This window comes from Eumetopias jubatus, unplaced genomic scaffold (genome assembly GCF_037043125.1).
Source record: "Eumetopias jubatus isolate StellerSeaLion01/CBP00866 unplaced genomic scaffold, mEumJub1_p1.0 scaffold_10, whole genome shotgun sequence".
Lineage (NCBI taxonomy): Eukaryota > Metazoa > Chordata > Mammalia > Carnivora > Otariidae > Eumetopias > Eumetopias jubatus.
The window spans coordinates 84,659,127-84,673,593 of NW_028274816.1; the positions used below are offsets into that span (position 1 = coordinate 84,659,127).

Genomic DNA, 14,467 nt, shown 5'->3' on the forward strand with positions numbered 1-14,467 from the left:
ATAGAGCAGGGAGCAGAGGTGCCCAGTGTACCAAGACATTTCCATCTTATTACCCAAGTCATACTACCATGACATTCTTTTCTTTCAAAATTTATTTGGAAGGGCGCCTAGGTGGCTCAGTCTGTTAAGTGTCTGCCTTTGGCTCAGGCCGTGATCCCAGGGTCTTGGGATCAAGCCCTGTATCGGGCTCCCTCTGCCTGTCACTCCCCCTGCTTGTGTGCATGCATGCGCTCTCTCTCTCTCAAATAAATAAAATCTTAAAGAAAAACTTACTCGGAAATACTTAAGACGTACAAAAGGCATAAATTCTAAATAATCAACAAACCTTCATGTACCCAATCTCCAGCTTAGACATAAAATGTCACCGATTCCACCAAAGCCCCATCTTCCCATCCCTCCCTGACTGTATACTCAAGAAATTCTCCCCACGAGCAACCTGAGCTTTATCATTCCCAAGCACCTCTAGAGATGCAGTGTAGTGGCTGTGGGTACGGACTTGGGGTTTAAATTTCAGCTCTGCCCCTTACTGGCTGGTGACCCTGGGTAAGTTACTTAACCTCTCTGTCACTCAGTTGTGCCATCTGTAAAATGTGGGTAAATGGGGGGAAAAACGGGGGTAAGAGTACCTTGAGGAGTCAATGTTAATATATGTAAAGAACTGTTCAGAACAGTATCTAGCACATAATAAGTGCACTATAAGTGTTTATTATGGTAAAGAAAAAATGTGCAAGGACACTTAAGGATGGTGAGGCAGCTCCCTCCAGGACCCTCACGATGGGCTGATGGGCGGAGGGACCGTGTGCTGGGATTTACAGTGGGGGAGAGAGATTGGGCTCGACTCCGAGCGCAGCGGGGACAGGCAGGAATTTATAGCCAGGGAGCACGGGAGCGGAGCAGTGAATGGAAAATCACTAAGAGGAAACGTAGAGGGTAAGGGGGCTTCTGGCTAAACTGACCTAGCGGGATCCTCGCTGAAGGCCAGCCAGGGTGTGAGGCATCACCCAGGGGCCACTGGAGGATGAGGAACCGGGTCAGACATCCGGGAAGCAGAGGGGGCTTCTGGTGAAGCTGACTTAGCAGGGTTCTTGCTAAAACTGGATTTTATAAGGAAGCGCATGGACGGGCCTAGGAGACGGTCTAGGAGCCTGACTGAAGTTTGGTCAAGTCTTGGCCAGTCTTAATAATCCTCCTCACTCCTCTTCCCTCTGGGAAGCAATGGGAAGGATTTTAGGCTGATGAACAAAAACTCAAAGTCACATGACATGGACTGCAATTAGTGAACTAACTAAAGAAGGGAGGCAGGTAGGCAGAGACTCCTGACAGGAGCATCGTGGTGACTTAGCATGGACACCGACAGAGGTACGCAGGACTGGGGGATTACATCTCTTGTCTGGCCCTAAACCTCCCCATTTAATTTGGGTCTCACATTTCTACCGTCCGGGAAGTGTCAAACACTATACAAAAGTTAATGAGCAGTCATCCATTCCATCATTTTTAAAAATGGTCCAGAGCAGTAGTCGAAGCTGTCTCTCCCTGCCCCCCACTCCCCAACAGGCACACCAGGGGCAGGACTGACAGGGGTCTGGTTCCTAGCTGCAAGGAGGCCTCAGTTGTGGATCAGACCCCAAGCAGACACACGTACTCATGCGATCTGGCAGGCAGTGACCTCGCTGCTCTCTGTCTGCTACCCGAGCACTGACTGTAAGTCATAGCCCTGGAAATGGTGGATGTTTCTGGGCAGGGTCCTAGTTCCCAATCATTGCCTTAGTGGCGGTGAGAGACAGTGCTGGCGGCAGCTTCCCGATCACTGCCCTGCAGCGGTGACACCGTGCACTTGAAGTCAACAGTGCCTGTGAGGCCTCCTGATTCTTTCCCAGGGAGAAGCTCTTTGGGATGACTCTGTAGGGAATCATTTCTAGAGGCCCAGCCTAGGGTGTGCCCCCTCCCTCTGGCCTCGCAATGGTGTTATAAAGCACTCAATTCCCTGTACTTAAAAAAAGCTAGAGTGGTTTCTATACACTTCAACTAAACTCTGATTAAGAGCACAGATCCTTTTTTAGCAAGTAGTATATTCAGCTCTTTCACTCACCTAGACAACATCATGGTGTGTGGTCATGACCTAGATATTCAACAATGGTTTCCTTGTAATGGCATTCACCGTAATGGGACTTCCTTACACATGCCCCCCAGAATCTCACAGGCTACCGTAATGGGACTTCCTTACACATGCCCCCCCCGAATCTCACAGGCTACCGTAATGGGACTTCCTTACACATGCCCCCCCAGAATCTCACAGGCTACCCTAATGGGACTTCCTTACACATGCCCCCCCAGAATCTCACAGGCTACCCTAATGGGACTTCCTTACACATGCTCCCCCAGAATCTCACAGGCCACCACAACAAGCCTAAAGCACACTGACAGCTATAGGCATGCAACGGTATATTTTAAAAGTACTCCTTTATAGATAAATGCCAACCTAGAGGGACATGTTAACATGTCTTATTTCTGAAATTTGCATGCATCTTATAATTAGTGTATAAATTTAACACAGTTTCCTCATTGGCCCTCCAACTGCATCAGTAGGTAAGACATCAGAACAATGTTCTTTAACTGGTGGCATCTTAGAAGTTAAGAAATAGAAGTTTTTGTATGATAAAACATAGAATTTCTCTTCTGTACAGATACCACCCAATGACAGAAAAATATTCAAAAATCAAGCATTAATTCTAGCTATTTCAGAATATATACTCAAAGATTCAGAGTTTCTTAAACTTTAAAATTTACACTCACTTAAACAATTATAAAAGAGAACTATTTTCCTGGGCTAAAATAATCTGTGATTCCAAGGAAGATTTTCATTATTACAATCTCTTCTGCAACCTACACAGCAGCCAACACTATAGTGAGAAGCTCCTTAGAACAAACAACAAGAGGCGAGGGGAAGACAGCTATGTGCGGGAGGGTCCATCTGCCGTGTTTATTGGCAGTCCCCATGGGGTACCAAGCAGTGGCCTTCTGTGTGTTCTGTTGACGGCTTCTGGCTGATCTGTCACCATGGCAACTTAGGGAGCTCAACTCAAAATGAGCACAAACTCATTAACTACTAACTACATTATCTTAGTGCCTGTTGCTAATGAGAGAATGCTGTTCAGAGATATTTTCTATTCTAATGTACTACAGTTACCTCTCTAAAAAGCATGAAATTAAATTAAATGCTACTCTTAGTACATCAGACTGTATAATATGAATGTTAAAGTAAATTTACTTTAATAATGACTACTAACAGTAAGAATCATTTTATTAGAAGATTACTTTGTTTTGGGCCTTGGATTCTTCTACTTTAAAAAAATATACTATTTATCATATAGGCAAATATTTCTAAGTTCTTTTAAGCAACAGCCGGAAAGATTTAGAAGATCAAAATAGATACTTTTGATAACAGCATATGTTAAAGCCAAGTAACAAATACAGCACTAATACCTATTGGCTTTTCTATCATCTTTTCAATACGTAACATTAACTAGAAATACTCCCCGAACGAGGCACACTGGACAGACATGGAGGGTGAACAGAGTCCACTGAGTGCACAGCTTCTCAGCTTTCTCCCCTCCAGCCTAACCTCGTCTCTTTCTATGCTCAATCATCCATAACTGAACAAGCTCTTGAAAAACAGCAAATCCTAAATCTCATGAAACACAGAGGGTTTAAGTGGAATCATGTCTGAAATGTGTTCTCTCAGGGCATGCATACTGCCCTGTGTGGTAGGACTGTGTGTGTATTTTCTTTAATAAATGTAAAAATCGTGGACCAGCAATAATCCTGGGATGTTTGTCCTCCAAAAGTGCAGAATCCTAGAGCCTGCCAGAAGAGGGAGCCTGAGTTAGACTATGCCAACATTTAGTCCAAGCGGGATGGGGGGGAAGGGGAGGGAAATCGGCCATGTTGCAATCTGATTTTGAAAAGGAATATTCCAGGGGTGCCTGGGTGGCTCAGATGGTTAAGTGTCTGCCTTCAGCTCAGGTCATGATCCCAGGGTCCTGGGATCAAGCCCTGTGTTGGGCTCCCTGCTCAGCGGGGAGCCTGTTTCTCCCTCTCCCTCTGCTGCCCGCCCTGCTTGTGTGCTCTTGCTCTGTCAAATAAATACAATCTTAGGAAAAAAAAAAGGAATATTCCACCTCTACATGCCCCGTGCACACTAGGTCCCCACCTACCTTAGCCTCACTGACACCACTCTCCCCCTTGCTGACAACTCACCTGCTACGCCAACTTTTTGTTTGTTTAGTTCCTGGAGAATGCCACACAGGCCAGCCAGCCTTTGCAAATGCTCTTCCCTGCGAATGTGGAAGACCGTGAGTCCTCTCTCTACTTTCCCTGGCCTAACCCTAACTGGCCTAGCTGCCTTCTCTCCATCCTTCGGACCCTGATTCAGCATCACTTGGGATGCCTTCGCTCACTGCAGCCTGGTTCCAGTTCTTCTGTTCTATGCACTCATGAGACCGTGTTCCTTTCCTTCACAGTTGCCATCCCAGTCAGTTCTGACACACACAGCATCGTGATTGATGTTTCTGCCCGTTCTCCATAAGACTCGAAGCTGCAAGAGGGTTCGAAGCATATCTTTTTTTTTTTTTTTTATCTTTTTCTCCCCATACCAAACAGTGCCAGGCAAACAGGTGTTGATAAGTATCTGCCGGATCAAATGAGTAACCCAGTTGGTCTCCAAGTTCTGCCGGCTCTACCACACGACCCTTCCTGTCCACCCTCACCACGGAGCTGTCATCTGGAGTGTGAAGTGTGGAGCAGTCTAACTGTACCAGCTGCATCCAGCTCCCTCTCCAACTGTCTGATTCATCTTCAATCTGGCATGTTCCATGATCTTTCTAAAATATAAATCTCATGAAGACACTCCCACTTAAAATCTCCAGTGGCTCCCTCTGGTCTGAAAGGTCAAATCTAAAGTCCTAAGATGGACTCTATGAGCTGGTCTCCCTGCCCTCCACCCTCTCCAGTTTCAACTCCTTTTTTTTGGTAGGATAGGCTGTTAAGAGTGCTCAATTCTACTGGCCTCGTGGGTGGGTTCAGAACGGATGGGATAAGGTACCCCCCCATCTCATTTTCATGGCTAACTTGGGGACAACTGGGAAAGTGGCCAACTCTAGCGTGCATTCATCTCATTTTAAAGCAGTTTTTGCCATTCTCCCAGTTTTCTCATTTATTTTTAAAAACAGGCCATCTTTTCTTACAGGGGCATAAACAGTGAATAGAAACATGACCAAGTGAACGTACTTAAATCCTTTCAGGTAGAAGATGTGGGATAAATATATCACAACCCTCAGAACATTTCAGTGCATTCATTTGCTTATATATGTAACTCTTCCTCCTAATACATCTCTTTGAGAACAGGGAACTTACCTCTGCTGTCTGATAGATAGTTGTTAATTGTTTAATTAATGAACTAACTTGACAACTCTAGATAGCAAAATGTGACTAACAGCTCATTTATTAACACAATCTTTAGGTGTGTTAAAAGCAAGACAAAATGTGATCGCAGTTAAAAGTGCGCATTTTCTGAAATTACTGTATTACAAATAGCTGTGCACATGGGGAAATGATGGATTACAAAGGAAGCTAAGCTGCAGTGATGAGTCTTTCTGCCTGACTCTAGAGGTCAATGTAATATTAGAAACCAATCTGGAATAAGAAAGCAAGTAACTCAACTTTTTAAAAAGTAGCAAAATATTTGAATATTCACCAAGGATACGCAGCAAAAAAGCACATGAGGATAACATTCCACACCATCAGCCATTACAGAAACTCAAATCAAAAGCACAATGAGAGATCGCCACACACCTCTACAAGGATCAAGACTGATTTTCTAAGTACTGGTAAGGATGTAGCACTGGGAAGCACTCTGAAAAGGTTTTGCGGTTTCTTGAAGGTTAAACATACATCTACCCTAAGATCCAGCCATTCTATTCCTACATATTTACCACAGAAAAAGCAAAGCACATATCCTTATGGAGACTTGTATACCAAAGTTCCTAGAAGCTTTATTCACGAGAGCTAAAAATGAGAAACAACTCAAATGTCCATGACCAGGTAAAAGGACAAATTGTGATATATCCAAACCACAGAACCCCACTCAGCAATAAAAAGAAGTGAACTGCTGATATACACAACAGGGACAAACCTCAAAAGCATTACTCTGAGTGAAAGAAGCCAAGAGTGCATCCTGTGTGGTTCCGTTGCTCTAACTGGAGTCTAGAAAAGAAAACCTGTAGTGATGGGAAGCAGTGTTTGCCTATGGACCGATGAAGGTGGGGAGGGCCTGAGAACTGGGTTGGCAGGGGTGCAGGGAGACTTCCAGGAGAGATGGATTATTGTCTTGACTGTGGGGATGGTTTCACAGGTACGCACATACCAAGACTTACTAAACTGTCCTCTTTAAATACATGTAGTTTACTGTGTGCCAATTTAACTCAATAAAGTGGTTAAAAAAAAAGCAAAGCAAAGAAAGTAATCTGTTAAGTGATTTCTCAGAGAGCAGACTATCAGCTTCCTTTAGAGCTATAAATTATAACTTTCTCTAAACTTGGAACTGCCTTTACATTTAACATTGCACTTTAGTTAACCTATTTAGAGACATAGACTTCTGCTTTATCTGAGACTTAGCAGAAGGGCCCTCAAGAAGATGCTGTTACAATTGCACTACTGGGTATTTACCCGAAAGGTACAAATGTAGTAATCTGAAGGGGCACCTGCACCCCAATATTTATAGCAGCAATGTCCACAATAGCCAAACTATGGGAAGAGCCCAGATGGCCATCGACAGATGAATGGATAAAGAAGATGGGGTGTATATATATATATACCCACACACACACACACACACACACAATAGAGTATTACGCAGCCATCAAAAAAAAGAAATCTTACCATTTGCAACGATGTGGATAGAACTAGAGGGTATTATGCTAATCGAAATAAGTCAATCAGAGAAGGACAATTATCGTATTATCTCACTGATATGTGAAATCTGAGAAACAAGGCAGAGGATCATAGGGGAAGAGAGGAAAAATTGAAACAAGAAGAAACCAGAAAGGGAGACAAACCATAAGAGACTCTTTATCTCAGGAAACAAAGTAAGGGTTGCTGGAGTAGAGGCGGGTGGGAGGGATGGAGTGGCTGGGTGATGGACATTAGGGAGGGTATGTGTTGCGGTGAGCACTGTGAACTGTGTAAGACTGATGTATCACAGACCTGTATCCCTGAAACAAATAATACATTATATGTTAATAACAAAAAAATAAAACAAAATAAAAAGAGATCCCTTAAGCTTGACATCCACCTTGGGTTATTGAGTTATCTGAAGTTGGACACAAAACAATGTACTCTACTCCACTTATTTATGCCATCTTTTATATTTATACCTGAATTGTGCAGATAATAACCTGTATGTTTCTGACTATAAATTACTCCTCAATAAAAAAAAGAAAAATGAATTTTAAAAATCCAACTTCAGGGGCACCTGGCTGGCTCAGTTGTTGGGAGTATGTGGATCTTGATCTCAGGGTAAGCTCAAGCCCCACATTGGATGTACAGAGTACTTAAAAAAAAAAAAAAAAAAAAACAAGAACTTTTCTCCCTCCAACAAAATCCCTAAAAAAAAATAAAAGAAGATGCTGTTGGGGCGCCTGGGTGGCTCAGTCGTTGGGTGCCTGCCTTCGGCTCAGGTCATGATCCCAGGGTCCTGGGATCGAGTCCCATGCATTGGGCTCCCTGCTTAGCGGGAAGCCTGCTTCTCCCTCTCCCACTCCCCCTGCTTGTGTTTCCTCTCTTGCTGGGTCTCTCTCTGTCAAATAAATAAGTAAAATCTTAAAAAGAAAAAAAAAAGATGCTGTTAAAGGGCTTGTAACAGGAGCACTGTGCCGCCTCCCTGCCCCCAGTGGATTTATACTTCCTTCCTTCTAAAATTCGATGAAGAATTTATATGTATGTACCTGCTTAGCTGTTTTCTTTTTCCAATAATTTTTATCCTTTTAAGTTGCCTATGTGTTAGGGGAAAAATACCACATCTTAATATACTTTCTTTTGTTCCCACAGAAAAAATATTAATGTATTATATCTTCTTTCCGTCAGCGATTTAACAGTAAAATTAAATAATTACTTTAAACATAGGGCAACATGGCTACAGAAAGACATCTAATACTTAAAATCCTATAAGATACCATCCCATAAAGAATTCACATAATGGATCTCTTAGGAATTTCTTTCAGCCTTATTTGAAAAGGTCCTAAGTTACTTCCTAAAATAGATGATTACACTGATAACGGGTATACCATGCTGATGTGTCCTTCACATGGCAGCAGACAAAACGTATATGTGAGACAGCTGCAGGACAAGGGTTCCAGCTGTGCTGCTAGCTGGAGCCGTCAAAACTTGTGCAAACTGTTCAACCTCTCTGAGTCTCATTTCCAAACCGATGGAGCAACTGGGGAACCTCTAAGAATACTTCAAACGCTAAGATTTTATTAATTTTTCAGACAGGCAAACAAAATGCCATATATTATAAAATATACTGTGTAAAGCACATTAACTAGACTTCTAGCTATTGCTTCTAAGGGTTAACTCATATACTCAAAATAATACTTGTTTTGTTTATGTGGATGTGAACATGGATACATGTAAACTCAAGGAATCTGGCCAACTTTATTACACAGTGTAATTCAGGAGATGTGATGCCTTATAAAAATTAACTGCTGAATATTGTGTTGAGCAAACAGCTCACGACTGAGCAAATAGCACTCAGCCAACTCTGCTAAAAAAAAAAAAGTGCCACCTAACTGGCGAAGTACAGAGAAGTGGGTTCTCACTTGTATTTGTTCGTATCTAGATCTATGAAATTGGGAAGGCACCCTTTAAACTTCAATGCTCACCTTCATTCATACTGAGAAAACCATGTATAGAATGAGCCTTAACAGGAATACAGCACAGTGCAAATAATCTGTGACCCCAAAACCTTTATCACTCAATGTAAGGCTAGTGAAAGAATATGGTTTCAACTGATTTACATTAACAAAAGCACATAAAGATTTTCTTAAAATTAGCATTACAAATTGAATGCATGGCAAAGTTGAATACCCAACTGCAAAACTTAAATTATAGTCCTTTCAAGCAAGATTAGGAGACTAATCATAATGCATGAATTTATAAAAGTATATGACTCAAAATCATCAAGCCTTAATCATATAGAGTTTGAGACATACTGGGTCATCAAGATATTCACTTTCATACATGATATAATTAACTTTGAGCTTTTTGTATGAAAACTTACCTTTCTATTTCGTGAACTTTAAAAATCTGGCCAAAACCAATGAATTAAATTACTTCACGTTTATGGGTATTATAATTAATCCTTAAAAAAAATTAAATCCATAAAAAACCCAGAAAACAATATGGAAAATTTAGGCTCATAGTCATCACATCACATATAAAGCTACTATTATCTGTGCCCAAATTAAGGGCAGTGCCCAAAATAAAGGAAAGAGATTACTGATTACCGAAGCAAAACCCATTATACAGCGTCCAACACTCAAGATACCAGGTCCTCCACAGCAAAAATATAATATATAGGTGAGATTACGTCTGATTGCCTTCCCGCGACTGTGAGAGCATCTCGAGTCTCACTAAAGGCGTAACAAGTAATTGTGCTCAGCTACCTCTTTCTTGAGTCACTGATAATGCAAAGACAATGTTTAGCAGAAATTACAAGAAACTATTTTTTTTGTGTGGAAAGGCTCATACAAAGGTTTTCAAATTGCTCAATGCAGCTCTTTGAGGGGCAGGGGATGGGGGAGTGTTAATTAAGGGAAGCAGCAGGTCCAGCCTGTGTTGTCCAACACACATGTCCAGTCAGAAATTTCAGAACCACCTTCCTTCAGGCAGTTAATTTTGATTCGACCCAGTAATAACGGAGCATCTGAGAAAAATTTAAACCTTGATACTGCTAATATTCATTAATGAATTATCTAGCAGCACTGTTAGATTATTTATAATTTAAAAAGATTTTTTTTCTGTTTAGGACCATTAATAATCATTATTATTATGTGTGCTAAGGCTATAGTTAGTACAGTTGATGACAAATTGGACCCAAAGGAGCAGTAATTTAGAGAAGATAAAAGGAGAAGAGAAAACACCAGTAGACTTTGGAGTAAGCAAGGAAATGCTCATCAGAACAGTAATGGGACATATGGTAAATTTTCTATTTTGTTATGGTTCTCTTTTATTGATGGTCATGCAGTGGGTGTTTCTTGGAAATTGCCAATTTTTATTAAAATATTTCTGGAAGAAAATTAAAAAAAAAAGAACAGTAATGGGAAATAATAATTCTGTGTAGTGTGTATGTGTAATTTACATATCATTATACGACCATAAGCAAAGAGAAAACATTGACAATGACAACAGAATACGGCTGGTATTGAATCAGGTTATAAAAACTTCTCAGAATGTTGAAAAAAAAAAAAGGAAATAAATGACTCAGAACAACAATCCTGTAGTTTTAAATGCAAGTGGAAGAGGGACGCCTGGGTGACTCAGTTGGTTGGGCGACTGCCTTCGGCTCAGGTCATGATCCTGGAGTCCCGGGATCGAGTCCCGCGTCGGGCTCCCTGCTCAGCGGGGAGTCTGCTTCTCCTCGGACCCTCCCCCCTCTCAGGCTCACTCTCTCTCTCTCTCAAATAAATAAATAAAATCTTTAAAAAAATAAATAAATAAATAAAAAATAAATGCAAGTGGAAGAAACCATTCTTCCTCACTCAAGATCATAACTGCTAATACAACTATGTACCACAACCCTCTGGACCTTCTGAAAAAGTGTGCTATACATTCATACTGCTTCTGAGAGTGAGAGACAAATGTCCTTTCTGGGAACTGAGCTGCCTTTTAATATTTACTTTACACGAAATCCCATCTTACTGTGACCCTGGTGCCGGCACCTGGAGGCCCACTGCATGGGGGTCAGAAGGCCCGGTTCAAGCCACTTAACTCGAGCGTCAGCTTCGGTTTCTTCACGGTCACCTAACACCTGCCCTGCTCAGTTATGAAGTTCGAATGATGTCCTATACATAAACTTTACTTTGGAAACTCTAAGGATGCCAAACCAAAGTAGAGCATTAGCAGTGGTACCACCCAAAACAGCATGCTGGCAAGTCTTTATTATAGCACTTGTGCCTGCACATACAATGTGTACATGCGTCCAACAGAATCTGGAAAATCCTAACAATTAATTCTAGCTCACTTTTACTGAGCACTAACTATGTGTTGGCACCAAGCCCTTTTCATACATGATCTCATTTAATCTTCACAGGAGCTTTATTGAGGGGGGAGCCACCCACTCACCAGCTTTCTCCTTTTCAGTAGGAGATACCTGCGGCTTGGAAAAATCAAGTAACTGGCCCCAGATTTAACAGAGCTGGCGGACGTGGCTCCTGAGCACACGCCCCTTCTCCCTGCACAGCCCCTGCCCAGGGCAAGCACAGAGTGAAGAAGCTCCCAATGCTGCTTCCATTGTGCCCCTTCTCCAGCAAACCCCAGGTAGGCCTCTGTTACTGGGGGAACTACTTTTGTTTCCAACACCCACTAAGACACTAACAAGTAAATTTTTGACTTAGAAAATAAAAAAAAAAACTTCTACATATCAATAAGCAAAGAGGGAATACAGAAAGAATATACCTCTTTTTGTTATACAGTCGGCAAAGAGAATTGGAAGCTTCAAAAAAATTCAGTATCTTTTGGCTGTTCTTATTCAAATTGGATCACCTTTATCAGTTTAGTCCTTGTTTGGTGGAAAGCAAAGCAAAGGAAAAGTAAAAAGCATTGTTCAGAAAGCAAACATAACATTCTTTAGGCATTTTAGATTAAACCAATGCCAATGAAATGTAATGATAAATGAAGAAATGCACAGTGAATGATAAAAAGAAGATTTAAAAGGTTCAAAGCCAGGGTTAGATTCTTTGTTTTTAACTATCAATAAAATAAAAGTCATCTTCATCACAAAAAGTGTGGTGCTGCCATACAATGTACCACCCCCAAATAAAATAAACTTACCTTTGGTTTTTTGATCAGCAGCCTGCAAAAAAAAAAATCAGAAACTCTTTAGGAATAATAATGTGTAGAATGTGCACATCTATGAAAGTTTATAAGCAGACTTTAATACTGGAAATTTTATTAAAAACAAGTTTTTGCCCAATTTATTAAAATTTATTACAGGGAAAATGTATAACTGTCTACATGCTATTATATGCTGATATTGATCTAAAGGCCAAAAAAAAAAAACCTATCTGGAAGCTCAACAGAGCTCTGTATTTTAATATAAACTAAAAGGTACACAGTTTAAATTACAAGGTATGTTAAACTAGGCAAGACCAACAAAAAATGTCCTAACTTGGTATATTAAATGCGGTAAGATTTAAGTGAGACGGTAAGATTTACAGAAGGACTTTTAATTTTTAATAATAATAGGATTTATAAAAGAACATTTGCCAAACCTGCAAAAATTATTTCTAGCTCTCCTAATAAAATCAGTTACATGGCCCTTTTCCTCATTTCTCAGACATGGTTGCTCTGGACAGTTCGCGGTAAGTGGGATAGCATGCACATTCTTTAACCCCAACAACGAAAATCAGGCTTCTTTAAAACAACAGCTCTACTATTTCTAGTTCCTTAAGAAAGATATTCTGTGGCTGTCACTCTGTATTTATTTCGCTAGCACAACATCTATTTTTTGCTAATTATAGCTTTAGCACATAGATATTTTGAGGTCATAAAATGGAACTCTAACATAATGGCTGTGACAATGCAAATGAGACACACAATGATCACAGGCAGTGAAGTAGGAATGCCAGCCAAACCTTTTTCTGAGCACCTTCCTTCTTTTTCTTTTCTTCCTGCTTTTTCTTTTTCTTTTCTTCCATCAAACGTTCCTCTTTTTGTGTTTCTTGTTCTTTCTCCCTATGAAACAAAGAAAGGTGGCATTGGCATAAGGTCCATTTAAAATCAAGCAACGAAAAAGCATTAGCTGCAGGAAGTTTTAGGTCAGGTTGAGTTTCGTGCACAGTACTCGAAAGGGCACTCCGAGAAGGGGCAAGAAACGTGGGGCACTTCTCTAGGGCCACCACTTCTGTGCTCCGGAGTCACTCGTTCCGCCCACGTGTCGAACACCATGCTTCTAGCAGGGAGCGAGTTAGGCAAGAAGGGGACAAAAAGGAGTAAGGCACTGTCCCTGCAGTCCAGCCCCAGACCTACATCTCTCCTTGTGGTCTCAGGGGCCACAATGTCAGCATCCGCCACCACCTATTAAAAACACAGATTCCTGGGGCGCCTGGGTGGCTCAGTTGTTAAGCGTCTGCCTTCGGCTCAGGTCATGATCCCAGGGTCCTGGGATCGAGCCCCACATCGGGCTCCCTGCTCTGTGGGGAGCCTGCTTCTCCCTCTCCCACTCCCCCTGCTTGTGTTCCCTCTCTCGCTGTGTCTCTCTCTGTCAAATAAATAAATAAAATCTTTAAAAAAACCCCAAAGATTCCTGGGTTCTGCCCTAGCCCAACCAAATCAGAATCTTTGGAGGTGATTCTCAAGCATTCTATAATTATATGTTTGCTTGAAAAACCAATTATTTTTTTTTTTAGATTTTTCCCCCCAAAGTTTTAATTTAAATTCCAGTTAGTTCACACACAGTATAATACTAATTTTAGGTGTAGGATTTAGTGGTTCAGCACTTACATACAAAACCTGGTGCTCATCATAGCATGTGCCCTCCTAAATCCCCAACACCCATTTAACCCATCCCCCTGCCACCTCCCTCCAACAACCCTCAGTTTGTTTTCTACAGTTAAGAGTCTGTTTCTTGGTTTGCCTCTCTTCCCCCTCTCCACCCCATGTTCATCTGTTTCTTGAAATCATAAGGGATTTGTCTTTCTCTGACTTATTTCGCTTAGCATAATATTCTAGCTCCATCCACGTCGTTGCAAATGAAAGATTTCATTCTTTTTGATGGCTGAGTAATATTCCATATTTTGCGTGTGTGTGTGTGTGTGTGTGTGTGTGTCTGTGTACACACACACACACACACTGCAACTTCTTTATTCAACGGACATTTGGGCTCTTTCCATGGTTTGGCTACTACTAAAAATGCTGCTATAAACATCAGGGTGCATGTAACCCTTCAAACTAGTATTTGAGTAAATACCTAGTAGTGCAATTGCTGGATGGCGGAGTAGTTCTATTTTTAACTTTTTGGGGAACCCCCACACCGTCTTCCAGAGTGGCCGCACCAGTTTGCATTCCCACCAACAGTGGGAATGGGCATCCTTGCCAAGAGAAAGCAATTATTTTTTAAATAAAGATTCCTACATGATATGTTTGTTTGAAAGAGCAATTTTTTTTTAAGTAGGCTCCACGACCAGCATGGAGT

At 41.4% G+C, this 14,467-nt stretch overlaps 1 protein-coding gene across 2 annotated transcripts in view; it reads right to left on the reverse strand.

Annotated features, from left to right (window-relative positions):
- TNRC6C (trinucleotide repeat containing adaptor 6C) overlaps positions 1-14,467 on the reverse strand; it is a 149,279-nt gene that overhangs the window by 84,767 nt on the left and 50,045 nt on the right. For both annotated transcript variants that reach the window (XM_088028121.1, XM_088028120.1), the window contains exons 2-3: positions 12,909-13,008; positions 12,106-12,127 (exon numbers count right to left, since the gene is read on the reverse strand). In XM_088028121.1, the coding sequence (XP_087884247.1) occupies positions 12,106-12,127; positions 12,909-12,971 (85 nt within the window). In that variant the 5' untranslated portion in view covers positions 12,972-13,008. The remainder of the gene's footprint in view (positions 1-12,105; positions 12,128-12,908; positions 13,009-14,467) is intronic.